Source organism: Sphaerodactylus townsendi, linkage group LG07 (genome assembly GCF_021028975.2).
Source record: "Sphaerodactylus townsendi isolate TG3544 linkage group LG07, MPM_Stown_v2.3, whole genome shotgun sequence".
Classification (NCBI taxonomy): domain Eukaryota; kingdom Metazoa; phylum Chordata; class Lepidosauria; order Squamata; family Sphaerodactylidae; genus Sphaerodactylus; species Sphaerodactylus townsendi.
Window position 1 is genome coordinate 104,134,345 of NC_059431.1, and position 12,685 is coordinate 104,147,029.

Consider the following 12,685-nt stretch of genomic DNA (forward strand, 5'->3'; position numbering starts at 1 on the left):
ATAATGTGTTTATTGTATTGTAAATTACATAAAGCTAGTGTTAGGCATCGTTAGATTTGTTCTTAGTAGGCTTTAGTTTAGTTGGATATGGATGTCTGTATTTTTTTTTTAGTCACTCAGGACTAGGCTTTGCTTGTACCTAGCTTGGGGTTGTAGGATTATTATTAGATTTGGGGTTTTGATCTTCATTGTGTTTTCTGTACTCTTAGGCTACAGAAGGGGAAAGTTGCCATCTATGCTTATTAAGTCTATCTATGTTGATTATATGTGCTGCTATGATTATTGTTGCCTTATAGCTTGTGGTGTTATGATTATCGGCGTTCTTGTTGTTTATAATGCTATGTTTATAATGTTATATTTATTGTTCCTATGTTTATCGATGCTATGATTATTGATGTTTTGTTGCTTGATGTTATGGTTACTGATGTTTGCTATTATGCTGTTGTTATTCACCATGGTATACAAATTGAATAATTCAGTACAATACAAGACACCATGCAGGCAGGGTGGAATGGTAGAAAATAGAGTGTTACAAGCTCAGTAAAAGAGATATATAATGAAAGAAACAGTCAGCCTGAGAATCTTCAAAAAACACCCATTAAGTCTTATGACATCATATATAACATCATAGTGGAAGAGGTAGCAAAATGAATATCAGTAGGAAGAGCATTTCAAAGTTATTGTCCAGTCACACAGAAAGGATGAGTGCTGCAAAGGACCAAACTGCCCAATCCAGATGTGGGGGTTAAATTGCCTATGAAGTGGCGGAGGACGATGTTTGCCCCATGTACCAGCCAAAGGGGCACCAGCAGCTGGCCACTTCTCGGCTCTAGAGCTGTGAAACCCCAAAATCGAGGCCACTGCAGAGCAACGCTGGCATCTGATCGGACACCAGCTCAGGGGGAAGCCAGGCCAGGCTGGGTAGAGCCCATCTTAGCTTCCAACAGTGTCCCAGCTGTGACAGATCGGGCAGTGAGAGGGTTTTTTCTTTTCCCTTACTTCTGTGCTGCTGGGTCCTTTTGGAGCTGCTGCAGTGCTCCTCCCTGCAAGTAGATTGCTCTGAAAATGAGTTGGGGTTTAAGAAGAAAAAAGAAAAGCTAAAAGAATGGGAGGGGACCAACAGCTGAAGAAGAGAAGATAAATGCAAGGAAATAGCATAGTTTAAAAATGAGAAGCTGAATTTTAAATGGAAAATAAGAAATTTATAGCACATGAGTGTGATATAGTCATCTTAAGAGATATGCTGTATTTTCTTTAAAATTTTATAAATATTTTCTTTTTTTAATAATTTTTATTGTATGTTTGAATATTACATTTTATATTAATGCTTTTCTTCATTCGTTTTCAAACAATACATTTTTCCCTTTTCCCCCTCCCCCCTATATTTTTTCATAGTTTTATCAAACAGCAGTAAGTTCATTCTTTGTAATCTCTTCTCCCATTTCTCCTCATTGACTCCAGCTTCTTTCATCCAGTCCACATATATGATCCATATCTTCAAGATTTCGCTCTGTTTATCTTGCCACAGTTTATTCTTTGTTATTATTTCAAAAATGTCCAGTGTCACTTGTTCCCAGATATATTCCAACCATTTCTGGATTGTCCATTTTTTCTTTTCTTTCCAGCCTAAAGCTATTGTTGCATGTGCTGCTTTGATCATTATTTTATACATATAGCTATATTTTTTATCTACCCTCCTATCCTCCATTACACCCATGAACATTAAATCATTATTTATCCCAATATTAATCTTCACCAGTTTCTCGATATATAACATTTTACAAATATTTTCTGATAAAATAATGTTTACATAAAGTTTTGATGTTGGTTAATTATAACATTTAAAACAACTTAATTTTTTTCTAATAAAATATTTCAGTTCAAATATTGGTTACTATTAGGGTCTAAAATGTACATGGGGATACTGTTTAAAAATGGTTACTGAATGTAAGTTAGAATAAACATGATAAATCGCTGGATTCTCTATTGAGGACATTGGAAAATTTTCCGATTCATTTCTATAAACCATACTGCATCAAACTGAGGACTGAAGCTTTCCCAATTTGAAAGGAAATCACTGTCAGGCACTCTAACAATATTTTAATGAATTGTCAAAGGCTTTCATGGCCGGAATCACTGGGGTGTTGTGGGTTTTCCTGGTTGTATGGCCGTGTTCCAGTAGCATTTTCTCCTGACGTTTTGCCTGCATCTATGGATGGTATAGATGCCAGCCACAGATGCAGGAGAAACGTTATTAGAAAATGCTGTTGGAACACAGCCATACAACCAGGAAAACCCACAACACTCTACAAATTATAGTTTGTTTTTACTAGTATTCTAAACGACGATTTAATCAATCCAAGTTGGGGTTAGAAGTAAACCACAGTTCGTTAAAACATCTCTCATCAAGCAGCAACTTCTTTCGAACCAGGAGCTCTTCTGTGAAAGCAGAGGTGGGAGGGAATGGGCAAGACCCTCCAAACCAGAATATGTGTATGAACACCATTAATATTTCAAATTGAAGAATGTGTTCATTTTCTGATGTGATTTCTCCCTGGCTTTTTTGCTTTTAGGTAGTTTCAGTGGTTGTAGGATCAGACGATGATGAGTCAAGTGAGCCCATGTTCCTTGCCGAGCTTATTTTGGAGATCCATGCACTATTATTTGAACCAACTTTGGATGATTTCCAGGTTTAATTGTCATTTTTACTTATGTTTGCTGCATGAAAAATAGCTCATCATTGTGGGTCAAATACAATTAATGTACCCACGGGCAAGATTGACATTTGGCTCTTTTCCTCATCTTACCTTAAGTCTCTATCGCTAATTTGGAGGAGAGAAAAGTGCGGGGTCCCCCGGCACTCCCTATTTATTAGGGCGTGAGCAAGAGCGCAGCTGTCTCGGACACTGCTAATTGTCGGGTGGCCTCTCGAAGATCGGCACGGCATCCTAGGCGCTCTTCTTAATGGGATGCCTTTTGATGACTCTACGCAGAGCTGCAGGGGTTTGGGGGACTTCTAGGCTACACACCTGGGATGCCACATGCTGAGAGCAGCGCGCGACATAGGGGGGATCAAAGTGAGTGGGGAAAGGCCCATCTACAGGCTGAATCAAGCCATTAGTCAGAATTGCTGGCTGATAAATGTAATGAAAGCAAGGTGTCTCACTTGGTTCAGTGGTCCTTATTTCTGGGTAACCGAGGATAGCATTGTCATCCTAGTCTTCAGATAAATGATCTTGCATAATATCCTGTTTCGTGTACAGCAGAAGGCGAAAGTGAAGTGGTAATGAAGGAGAAAAGATTCATGTAATAGAATAGAACAGTACAGAAGGGGGGGTTTCATTTGGGAATACATCTTTGTATCTTTGTGATCCCGCTTTCCACATTGTTTACATCCCATCTTGACTTAGGCAGCCTGCTGTTCGCGTTGTTGCTTGCATACACTAAAATTTGTGTTCCAGATTCTGTTTCATTGTTCATTGGCTGATTTACGCTGTGTGGTTCTTTTTTCTTTCCCTTTAATCTGCAAGCCAACTAATCAACTGGAGTCTGAATCATTCTCTGAGGGCACTTTTGCACATGCAGAATAATGCATTTTCAATCCACTTTCACAATTGTTTGCAAGCGGGTTTTGCTATTTTGCACAGTAAACTCCAGCTGCAAAGTGCATTGAAAGTGGATTGAAAGTGCATTATGCTGCATGGTCCAAAGTGCTCTTAAACTATATGAAGATTCTGCTTAGCTGTAAATCAGTGTGCTTTAAATGTTATGGTAACATTAGTAAACATGTGCTACCTAGTCCAGATACTTGGAATAGCAATATAAATCTATAAATTAAGTTTCTTCCTTATTTGGAAGCGATTTAAAGTGCTTTGATTTTAATGAATCCAGTCTAGTCCAGGCTATTCGTACAGAGCTTCATGCAGTGTGTGTGAACATAATTCAACATTTTGGAGTAGTCACATTTTGTCTACTTGGGGAACTATCAACCCAGTCTGGGGTGGGGGGGAGGTGAATCCCCTCCTGGAGCCAACAAGCCTCTGCGTGAGTGTGGATGCCCACTCCCCTAGCGCAAGAGGTAAACATGTCTGCAGAAGGGCAACTTACTTGGGCAGCTGGGCGCTCTGCGGCTCTGTAGTGTCTGATCTGGAAGCTGCTGTTTGTCCCAGGCTCACCAGGACAAACCCTATGCCAGCATGGCGGGGAAGGAGCTGATCTTAATTGGCTTCTTCCCGGCCTTTGCCTACCAGGATGCCGGTGCAGGGGTTTGGACTTACACTAACCTTTTGGGTGGCGTAAACCCATAGACCAGGGACCTGCAACCTGCGGCTCTCCAGATGTTCATGGACTACAAATCCCATCAGCCCTTTGGCCAAATTGGCCATGCTGGCAGGGACTGATGGGAATTGTAGTCCATGAACATCTGGAGAGCCTCAGGTTGCAGACCCCTGGCAGAGACCCCGCATTACCAAGAAGCACTCCTGGAAGCGGCAGGGCAGCAGCCCACTGTGCCAGGCTCTAGATTAGGCTGTTATTTGGGAAATTTTACTCTCCTGTTTTCCTTTCTGTCTTAACAAAGTATTTTATAGGCTTTTCTTTTGTGTTGGCCCACAGAATCTTATGGCTGAGATTGTGACTCAGTTTCAGGCAACTGTGTTATCTGTCTCAAACTTAGTGCCCGATCGATACTTCGATGCTTTCACTCGTCCTGTTATTAACAACAAAATTGAAGAAAAAACTTGTGGTGAAGGACCAAGCTTATCTGCGATGTTCAAAGATGATAAACACCTGCAAAATATCATCCTCCAAATAAAGGTACAGAATATATTTTGTGCAAACCTGCTTACATTTACCATTTTTGTTTCACATTTGAAATCTGACAATGTTTGTGTCTTGGGGTTTTTGTTTGTTTTTTTCGTCTTGGAATATGCTGAAAGAAGTTTTATTTTTAATTTTATTCATTTGATTTGATTTATGAGACACCCTTCCCTGTATCGACTCATCAATGTCACTGGCAGTGCCCCTGAATAATACTAGGACAGATAACTAGGATTACCCCCGCCAACTTTAGCAGAACAGGGATGAATAAAGAAGAACACAGTCTTTATTCAACTGTAGCTTCTAAACAAGATTGCTGTATTTATTCTGTCCTTGAAGGCCAACTTGTTTCAGTTGATTCAGAATGTGCCAGTCTATCTGATGACTGCAACCAACTGTTATACGCATATTATGCCAATATTAAAATAGCAACATTGGTTATCAGTATGTTTCTGGACTGAGTTCAGAGTGATGGCTTTTATTTTAAGTGTTGGGTCTTACTTCATGCTACCTCTCCTTTTATGAACCCGTGGGCCAATTCTGCTCAATACAGCAGCTTCTTCTTGCAGTGCCCTTGCACTCTGTCAGGACTAGTGCCACTTGCTAAGAGTTGTTTCTGTTGTTTCCCCTTTGCCAAGGAACAGGCTCTCAGACACCTCTCCATCAGTACCATCCTTTGGAATGGTTTGTAAGGCCATGCCATTTTAAAGGGCTCTTCTCTGAGGTATTTTTAAATTTGAAATTGTTTGTTAGAGTGACCTGTTGGGAGTGTTTCTATTTTAGAGAGGGCTACTTAGCATGTCAAATATGCCCCGTGGATTTGTGTTGTGGTTTGACTTGCACTGCATGCTAATTTTGCTGTGCCTATATGTTTGTTTGTTTTTATTGTGTTGTCTGCATGTTTGGCCTCTTCGGGTCAAGCACGCATTGCCTTCAGGTCAGGTTCAAGCCAGCATTTCTGGGGGACTGATAGCCCCCCCCCTTTAAATTTAAACACTTTTGGTCAATCCCAAGAGTGATAGATCCAAGGAACAGCCTTTTAAAAAGAATTAAGAAACAGGGGGCAAACAACCACCTGAACCCAGAAGCAGTGGGGAGCCAAAATGGTGGAAGCCACGGGGCACCTCCTTATGTGTAAAGGAGGAAAGGCTGGAAATCACCACTGTGAAGCACACAGCTGTGCCTAAAACTGTAATTGCACAAAGCATCTGTGTCTGTTTTACTGTATATACTTGTGTATAAGTCGACCCAAATATAAGTCGAGGCACCTAATTTTACCAAAAAAACCTGGGAAAACTTATTGACTTACGTATAAGTCAAGGGTGGGAAATGCAACAGCTGGGCACTGCCTCCACTGTCCTCCCCTGTGGCAGGGGGCAGGGCGCACCACCTGTGGCCAGCTTGGCCGGGCCACGGGCATACCACGCTCCCCGCTCGAGAGGGGGAGTGTGCACAAGGCGACCTGGCCGAGCCGGGTGCTGCCTCCACCGCCCTCCCCATGGCAGGGGGCAGGGCGCACCACCTGCGGCTGGGCCACGGGCATCCCACGCTCCCATCGCGACCCTGGTAAGTGGGACCCATATATAAGTCGAGGGAGACTTTTTCAGCACAAAAAATGTGCTGAAAAAGTCGACTTATATGCGAGTATATATGGTATTACTTGCAGTTGTAAACTGCCCTGAACTTTGGAGAATTTTGAAATAAATAGATAAAATAAATTAAATAGGAAAAGGGGCAATTGTATGAACATAGCTAAGATTATTAAAATGTTACCTATGTTGTTATTTAGGAGACAGTCTATTTGGCATTTGAAGCAGCCAACACGTATGCTGCCACTTTTGAAAATTTTAGATCGTTTTTCAGAGAAAATGAAAGTCTCGATTTGGATGCTCTGAAGAAGGAAGAACCGGGTAAATGTTATTATTTATTTGTTACCAGTCAGTAGATGATACTAGTTGAATAATAATACTAGTTGCATTATTCCAGAATACTTCTGCAAAGTTTATAGTATCAAAGTTTAAAATATACAGCAAGTGCTAGGGATCCAGTTTCTGCTGAAGCCCTCCTCCATTTTGTTTTACTTTTATTTATTTATAATTCGATTTCTAGGCCACCCTTCTCTATCAGGATTCAGGGCGGCTTCCAACAGAACAAAACTAACCACATTCAAAACAGTCAGTTTCATAACCCATGGCTCTAAGTACAACTCATTAAGGATAGAATTTGAACGGGCAGCAAAAAAACAAGAATACTTCAATTATGTTACATATATACATTAGCCTTTATTGGCACAATCAGAAAGCAATACATTGGTAATAAAAGCAAAAAAGCCCCCAAAGGACCATAACAGATATATACTATTAGATACTCTCAGCTATCTCCATAATAAAATTGGCAACCTCTTCTCAAAAACCAGGGTCAGAGTTATTCGGCAATACAGATAACCTAATCAGATCTGAATTATGTTACAGAAAAAAGGGAAGGAAAGGAGCCAGCCAGCTGGACACTGTTGCCGACTTAGGGCAACTCTGTAAGGTTTTCAAGGCAAGAGATTAACAGAGGTGGTTTGCCATTGTCTGCTTCTGTACAACAACTTTGGTGGTCTCCCATCCAATCACTAACCAAGGCTGACTTGCTTACCTTCTGAGATCTGATAAGATCAGGCTAGCCTGAGCCATTCAGATCAGGGCAAAGGTTCTGTTTCTTTCAGTTTTAAAAGCTTTTGGTTCTAATTTAGGCCGACCATCGTGTTTTAAATTTTATTACTGTGCATTTTCCTGTGCCTAATGTACAGTTCCATCCTATGCAGAGTTACTGTAATCAAATCCAGTTGAAAGCAGTGAGTTTAGATTGGAGTAACTTTACACAGAATTGCACTGTAAGTGCTATAACTGGAATATTTGCTAATGGAGTTATTAATTGCATTCTTATCTTACCTGTTCTCTAAGGACCTCAGGGAAGAACATTTCATATCCACTCTATTTTATCTTGAATAGTTAGGTTAGGCTTAGAGAGGGTGACTGAGCTTACATTAGTAACCAACCCACTACCCAACACTAAGACCCTTTCCTCATGGGCCAAAAACAGTGCCCCAGGCATGGTAAAAATACTGTTCCAGGGTAGCAGTTCACACAGCTGCTGCCTCTGCAACCAGGCAGCACTGTGCTCCCCCCCTCCCAACGGGCCGGGAAACGGTGTTTGTGAAACTCGCTTAATGAGCAAGTTTTTTTTCACAAACACTGTTTTGCACCTGGTGCTGTGCAAATGGCACCGGGTGGGAGGCGCTGCTTTTGGGCACGCCATTTTTGTTTCTAAACTTACCTTCCCTCCCCACATGGGGACGAAGGGACACGTCTCCTGGCCTCCGACCCCCAAGGAGTTGCCATGGCCACAGCACAGAGCTGTACAGGGAAGGAAAGGTAAGTATACAAACAAATCAAAGATGCCTCCATGCGAAGGCGCCTCTTTGGGCTGTGGCCACTCTGGGGCTGCTCACACAGAAGCATGAACGGTACTGGGGCTCCACCGGCAGAACTTATGCTGGTGTGCAGCCGCTTCACTGACCCGTGCGAAATGGGCCTAGGAGAAGACAAAAAAAGAAAGAAAGAAAAGAAACTCTTGCACATAGTTTGTTCTCTTTGAACATTGAATAGACTGGGAAAAATTGTCTACTGAGTCTTTTGGGTGTGGTTGATGTTTCTCATTCTAAATAAAATTTACAGATGTTAAATTCTTTGCTGAACAAATGGAGAGATATCACAGACAACACAAAGAAGCAATGGCCATAAAGCAGAAGAGAAATCTAGGATTGCTCCTGATAGATGCTAAAAAACTGAAAGACAAACTAATTCCATCACCAAAACGCTGTTTGGAGGTAAATTTGTTCATATTGATAAAAATAACTTTCTTCTTGATATGCTGCAATGGGTGTAATAGCTTAGGGCAGGGAGACTTACTGTGCCAAATTTGCGATGTTTTCATTCACTTTTGCTGTATATAGGTTCCATGCTGAGTCAAACAACCAACAAAAGGGAAAGCTCTAGCTTGGGGGATAGGTAGATGGTCAGGCAGGTGAAAAGAGTTTGAAGTAGAGGAGGTACCTTTGTAGTATAGTGGAATGGAGTTCAAGGGAAATAAGTGGAAGGCTCATGATTCCTATGGCAAAGAAAGTGTGACTATTACAGAAGGCACAGAACATGTTACAGAGTCTTGATTTAGAAGCTGATTTGTAATTAATAGTGCAGTCCTAAGTAGAGTGACCCATTGGTGGGATTCAGCCGGTTTGCACTGGTTTGAGTTCAGTGAACCAGTTGTTAAAAGCGGTTTCAGAGCCCTGAAGCAGCCAAGCGTCTTCGCCTCCTCTCCCAGGGGAGGGGGAGTGAGGGGGCTTTCCAAGCAGCAGCGACTAGGCCCCGTTGCCCCCCTCCACCCCCACAAGAAGTTCCTCCGCAGCCGGTAAGTGGGCAGTGGGGGAGGGGGGGAACGGTGTGTGTGTGAACTGGTGGTTAAATTATTAGAATCCCATCACTGGAATGACCCACTGACTTCAGTGAATTTGGAAGGGTGTGACTCTGCTTAGGATTGCTTTGTAAGCATTGGAAACCATGTGGAAAATAGCTTTGCTCCCTTGAGTTTTTCTCATGCGCTTTATGCCGTTCCACACCTACCTTTCAATTTTAGGTCATCAATGAAATGCTTCCCATAATTGCAAAGAAAAAGGTGGCCGCCATCCTAGCTGAGGCCCAAGATGCCAAATTTAAACTTGAGTTTCTACCAACTACCACTACAGAATATGTGGCTTCCTTGATGTTTCTTGATGAAATACAAGACAGGGTAAGTTCCATATGTGTGAACTGTTAAGTAGCATTGACCTGTTAGGTAGTGCATGCCTCTTCGTCCGTGGAAGAGAACTGTGCTTTTGGTTGCTTTGAGACTTCCCTCACTTTCCCTTCTTCTTGTTCATATCTTTTATTTATTTATTTATTTTATTTATTAAATTTATAGGCCGCCTCATCCCCGAAGGGCTCGAGGTGGCTCACAACATGACTGTTTCCAGAACAGTAAATCAATAATATAAAATCTAACTCATTAAAATTCAGCAGCAATTAAAACAATAAATACAAATTAAACAACAAAGGTTGTGTAAAAACACGCACACAGGCGCCCGGTCTAAAGGCCAAAGGAGAAGCGAGGAGAGGCAGGGCCAAGGATGGAATCAGGGCCCTACCAGGATGGAAAAGGCAGCTTAGTTCCGGTTTCAGTGGGGGGCAATAGAACCGCGGCCAGCCCCTCCAAAAGCCCGGTGGAATAGCTCCATCTTACAGGCCCTGCGGAATTCACCAAGGTCCCGCAGGGCCCGGACAGCTGGAGGTAGAGCATTCCACCAGGCAGGGGCCAGAGCCATAAAAGGCGCCTGTAGCCCCTGAGCTCGAGAACCAGCCGTGATTGCGTCATGAGGGCCAGGGATCACCAGCAGTTCTGCCGCAGTTGACCGCAGCGGCCTACGTGGGACATAAGGGGTGATGCAGTCCCGTAGGTATGAGGGCCCCATGAGAGCCCCATATTCCTTACTTTTAACCAACCGAGAATGCAGGAAGAACCCAATTGGCTCAGATAAAAGGCTCATCTGGTCCAACGTTCCATTTCTACCAGTGGCCTGTCAGATGCCCGCCAGGGAATTGTGCAAACAGATGAACAGCCCCTCCATGCCATTTGCCTCAGGTCAGTGAATCTCCAAGAAGAAATTCAGCATAATGCCAGCATACTATTTCAGACCTTCTTCCCCTCCTGAGGTTAAAGTTGAGGAAAGGAACATTGGGCACCATCCTCTTGCTCTGTGGCCTGTTGGAGCATAGCCTTCTTCTCTTTTCCACTCCTGGAAGAACTGTAGCAGCTGAAATGGCCTCACTCCTTCCACAGATTTGGCCACCTAGTTAATTGATGGGCATTTTAGCTGGTATATCTATTTTCCTTTAAATCAGCAATATGTTACAGTTTAAGTGCCCTGAGAAACCCCCCATCCTTAATGATTTCTTCAGTCCTTTTGCTCCCATAATCGTGATGAGCAAAGTATTTGTTTAAAGATGCCTTGCACTATTGCCAGGGTGTAACCGAAGGTCAAGAGCGGATTTTTGTCCTTTCTGCAACAGTCCTGTTCTTTATTTATCCACACCAGAATGAATGGCAACCACGCAAGGTAGCGCCATTATGGCAGGGAACTGAAACGATGCATTGTCTCTGGTGACCCGGCCCTTTAGCAACGAGTTTTCTCTGCTCAGCACAGTCCTACGGTTTGCCTCTGTATCACCTCGGCTTGGATTGTCTTTCATAACCACGTAAAGTTGGAAATCGGCTTTTTAGTCTTTTTTTTGCTGTTGAGTTCCATCTGACTTCTGGTGACCCTGACTCCATAGAGCAGGGGTCACCATAAGTCCGATGGGATTGGCCATGCCAGCAGGGGCTGGTGGGAATTGTAGTCCATGATCATCTGAAGCGCCAGAGTTGGACACCCCTACCATAGAGTTTTCAAGGCAAGAGTCATGGGGAGGTGGTTTGTCATTGCCTGCCTCTGCATTACACATCCCTTGGAAGTCTCCCATCCAGATACTTGCCAGGGTCAAGGCTGAGAATGTGTGACTGGTCCAAGGTCACCCAGCAAGCTCCCATGGCACAAGCGGGGATTCGAACCCCCCAAGTCCTGGTCCTAGTCCACTGCCTTAACCACTGTACCTGTTACCTATAGACAGGTAGGCAAAATTGCATGTCTTTGTGCCATTTTAAACAAACTGGAGACGATTGTGTGTCAGTTTTTCCTTTTTACATGTAACATTATATGTATTATAGCAGTTTAGTGCCAATTAATTTGGTCCCGGCTTCAGGTGGTTTTCAGAACAGGTCAAAAATAGTGGATTTTTTTCATCCTTCTTCCAGATTGAAACTCTCGAGGACGACTCAAAAGTGGTGACAAAGATGTATCAACTCATTGAACTGTACGCAGTGCCAGCTCCTCCTGAAGATTTTGCTTTGTTTTCCACTTTGAAACCATCCATTGTGACTGTTCGCAACGCGATCGACAAATCTGTGGGTGAACGAGACGGCTGCCTCGTTAGATTCTGTCAGCTTTTAGACCAGGACGTTCACGAACTGAACGAAGAGGTCAAAGATGTGAAACGTGAATCTGAGGTAACGGGAATAATAATCTTTTGACACTGTGGAAACAATATACTCCAGAACTTGCTATTGTAACTGCTATTGCAACTGTTGCTGCTGAATACTGGTGATTTCCACGCTAGAGAGCAAGCAAACGCGTATGACAGCTGACAGTTCAGTATGGTGGTGCTCACTCTTCAGATGACAAGCCACATTCGCAACAGCCATCAACCAAAAGAGCCACATTTATTTCTATCCCTGACATCCTTGCACCTCAGGAAGGTTTGCAGTTTCTGACTGTTTTTGCACGGGTGGAACACAGCGTCCTAGGGACACTAAAAACAGCGTCCCTGGGGAGGGGTTCGCATGGCGCAGCAGCGGCGGCCTCGCAACCCCCAAGTGGCACGAAGCCACTGTTTCCGAACCTCACTCCCTGAGCGAGGTTTTTCGGAAACAGCGGCTTCCAACTGCTACCATGCGAATGGCAGCAGCTGGAACGCGCCATTTCCCCCCCCTTTTCCGAACGCCTTACTGTCCCTCCGATCTTCCGGCAATCGTCACTTTGGTGGGCCAGGGGACATGCCCTCGGCTTCGCCCCTGGTGACTCCAGAGCTTGTCGCTAAGCAGGGCAGGGCGAAGTGATGTCCCCTGGCCTGGAGCGCATACGTCGAGGAGGGACCGGCAAGGCGTTCAAGTACAAATGGCGCAATACCTCTCT

At 43.5% G+C, this 12,685-nt stretch overlaps 1 protein-coding gene across 1 annotated transcript in view; it reads left to right on the forward strand.

The window, feature by feature from the left end:
- Window positions 1–12,685, forward strand: part of DNAH6 (dynein axonemal heavy chain 6) — a 247,355-nt gene that overhangs the window by 18,926 nt on the left and 215,744 nt on the right. Inside the window, exons 4-9 of the mRNA XM_048504422.1 lie at window positions 2,574–2,690; window positions 4,615–4,815; window positions 6,608–6,728; window positions 8,541–8,692; window positions 9,499–9,651; window positions 11,749–12,000. Coding sequence (XP_048360379.1) covers window positions 2,574–2,690; window positions 4,615–4,815; window positions 6,608–6,728; window positions 8,541–8,692; window positions 9,499–9,651; window positions 11,749–12,000 — 996 coding nt within the window. The remainder of the gene's footprint in view (window positions 1–2,573; window positions 2,691–4,614; window positions 4,816–6,607; window positions 6,729–8,540; window positions 8,693–9,498; window positions 9,652–11,748; window positions 12,001–12,685) is intronic.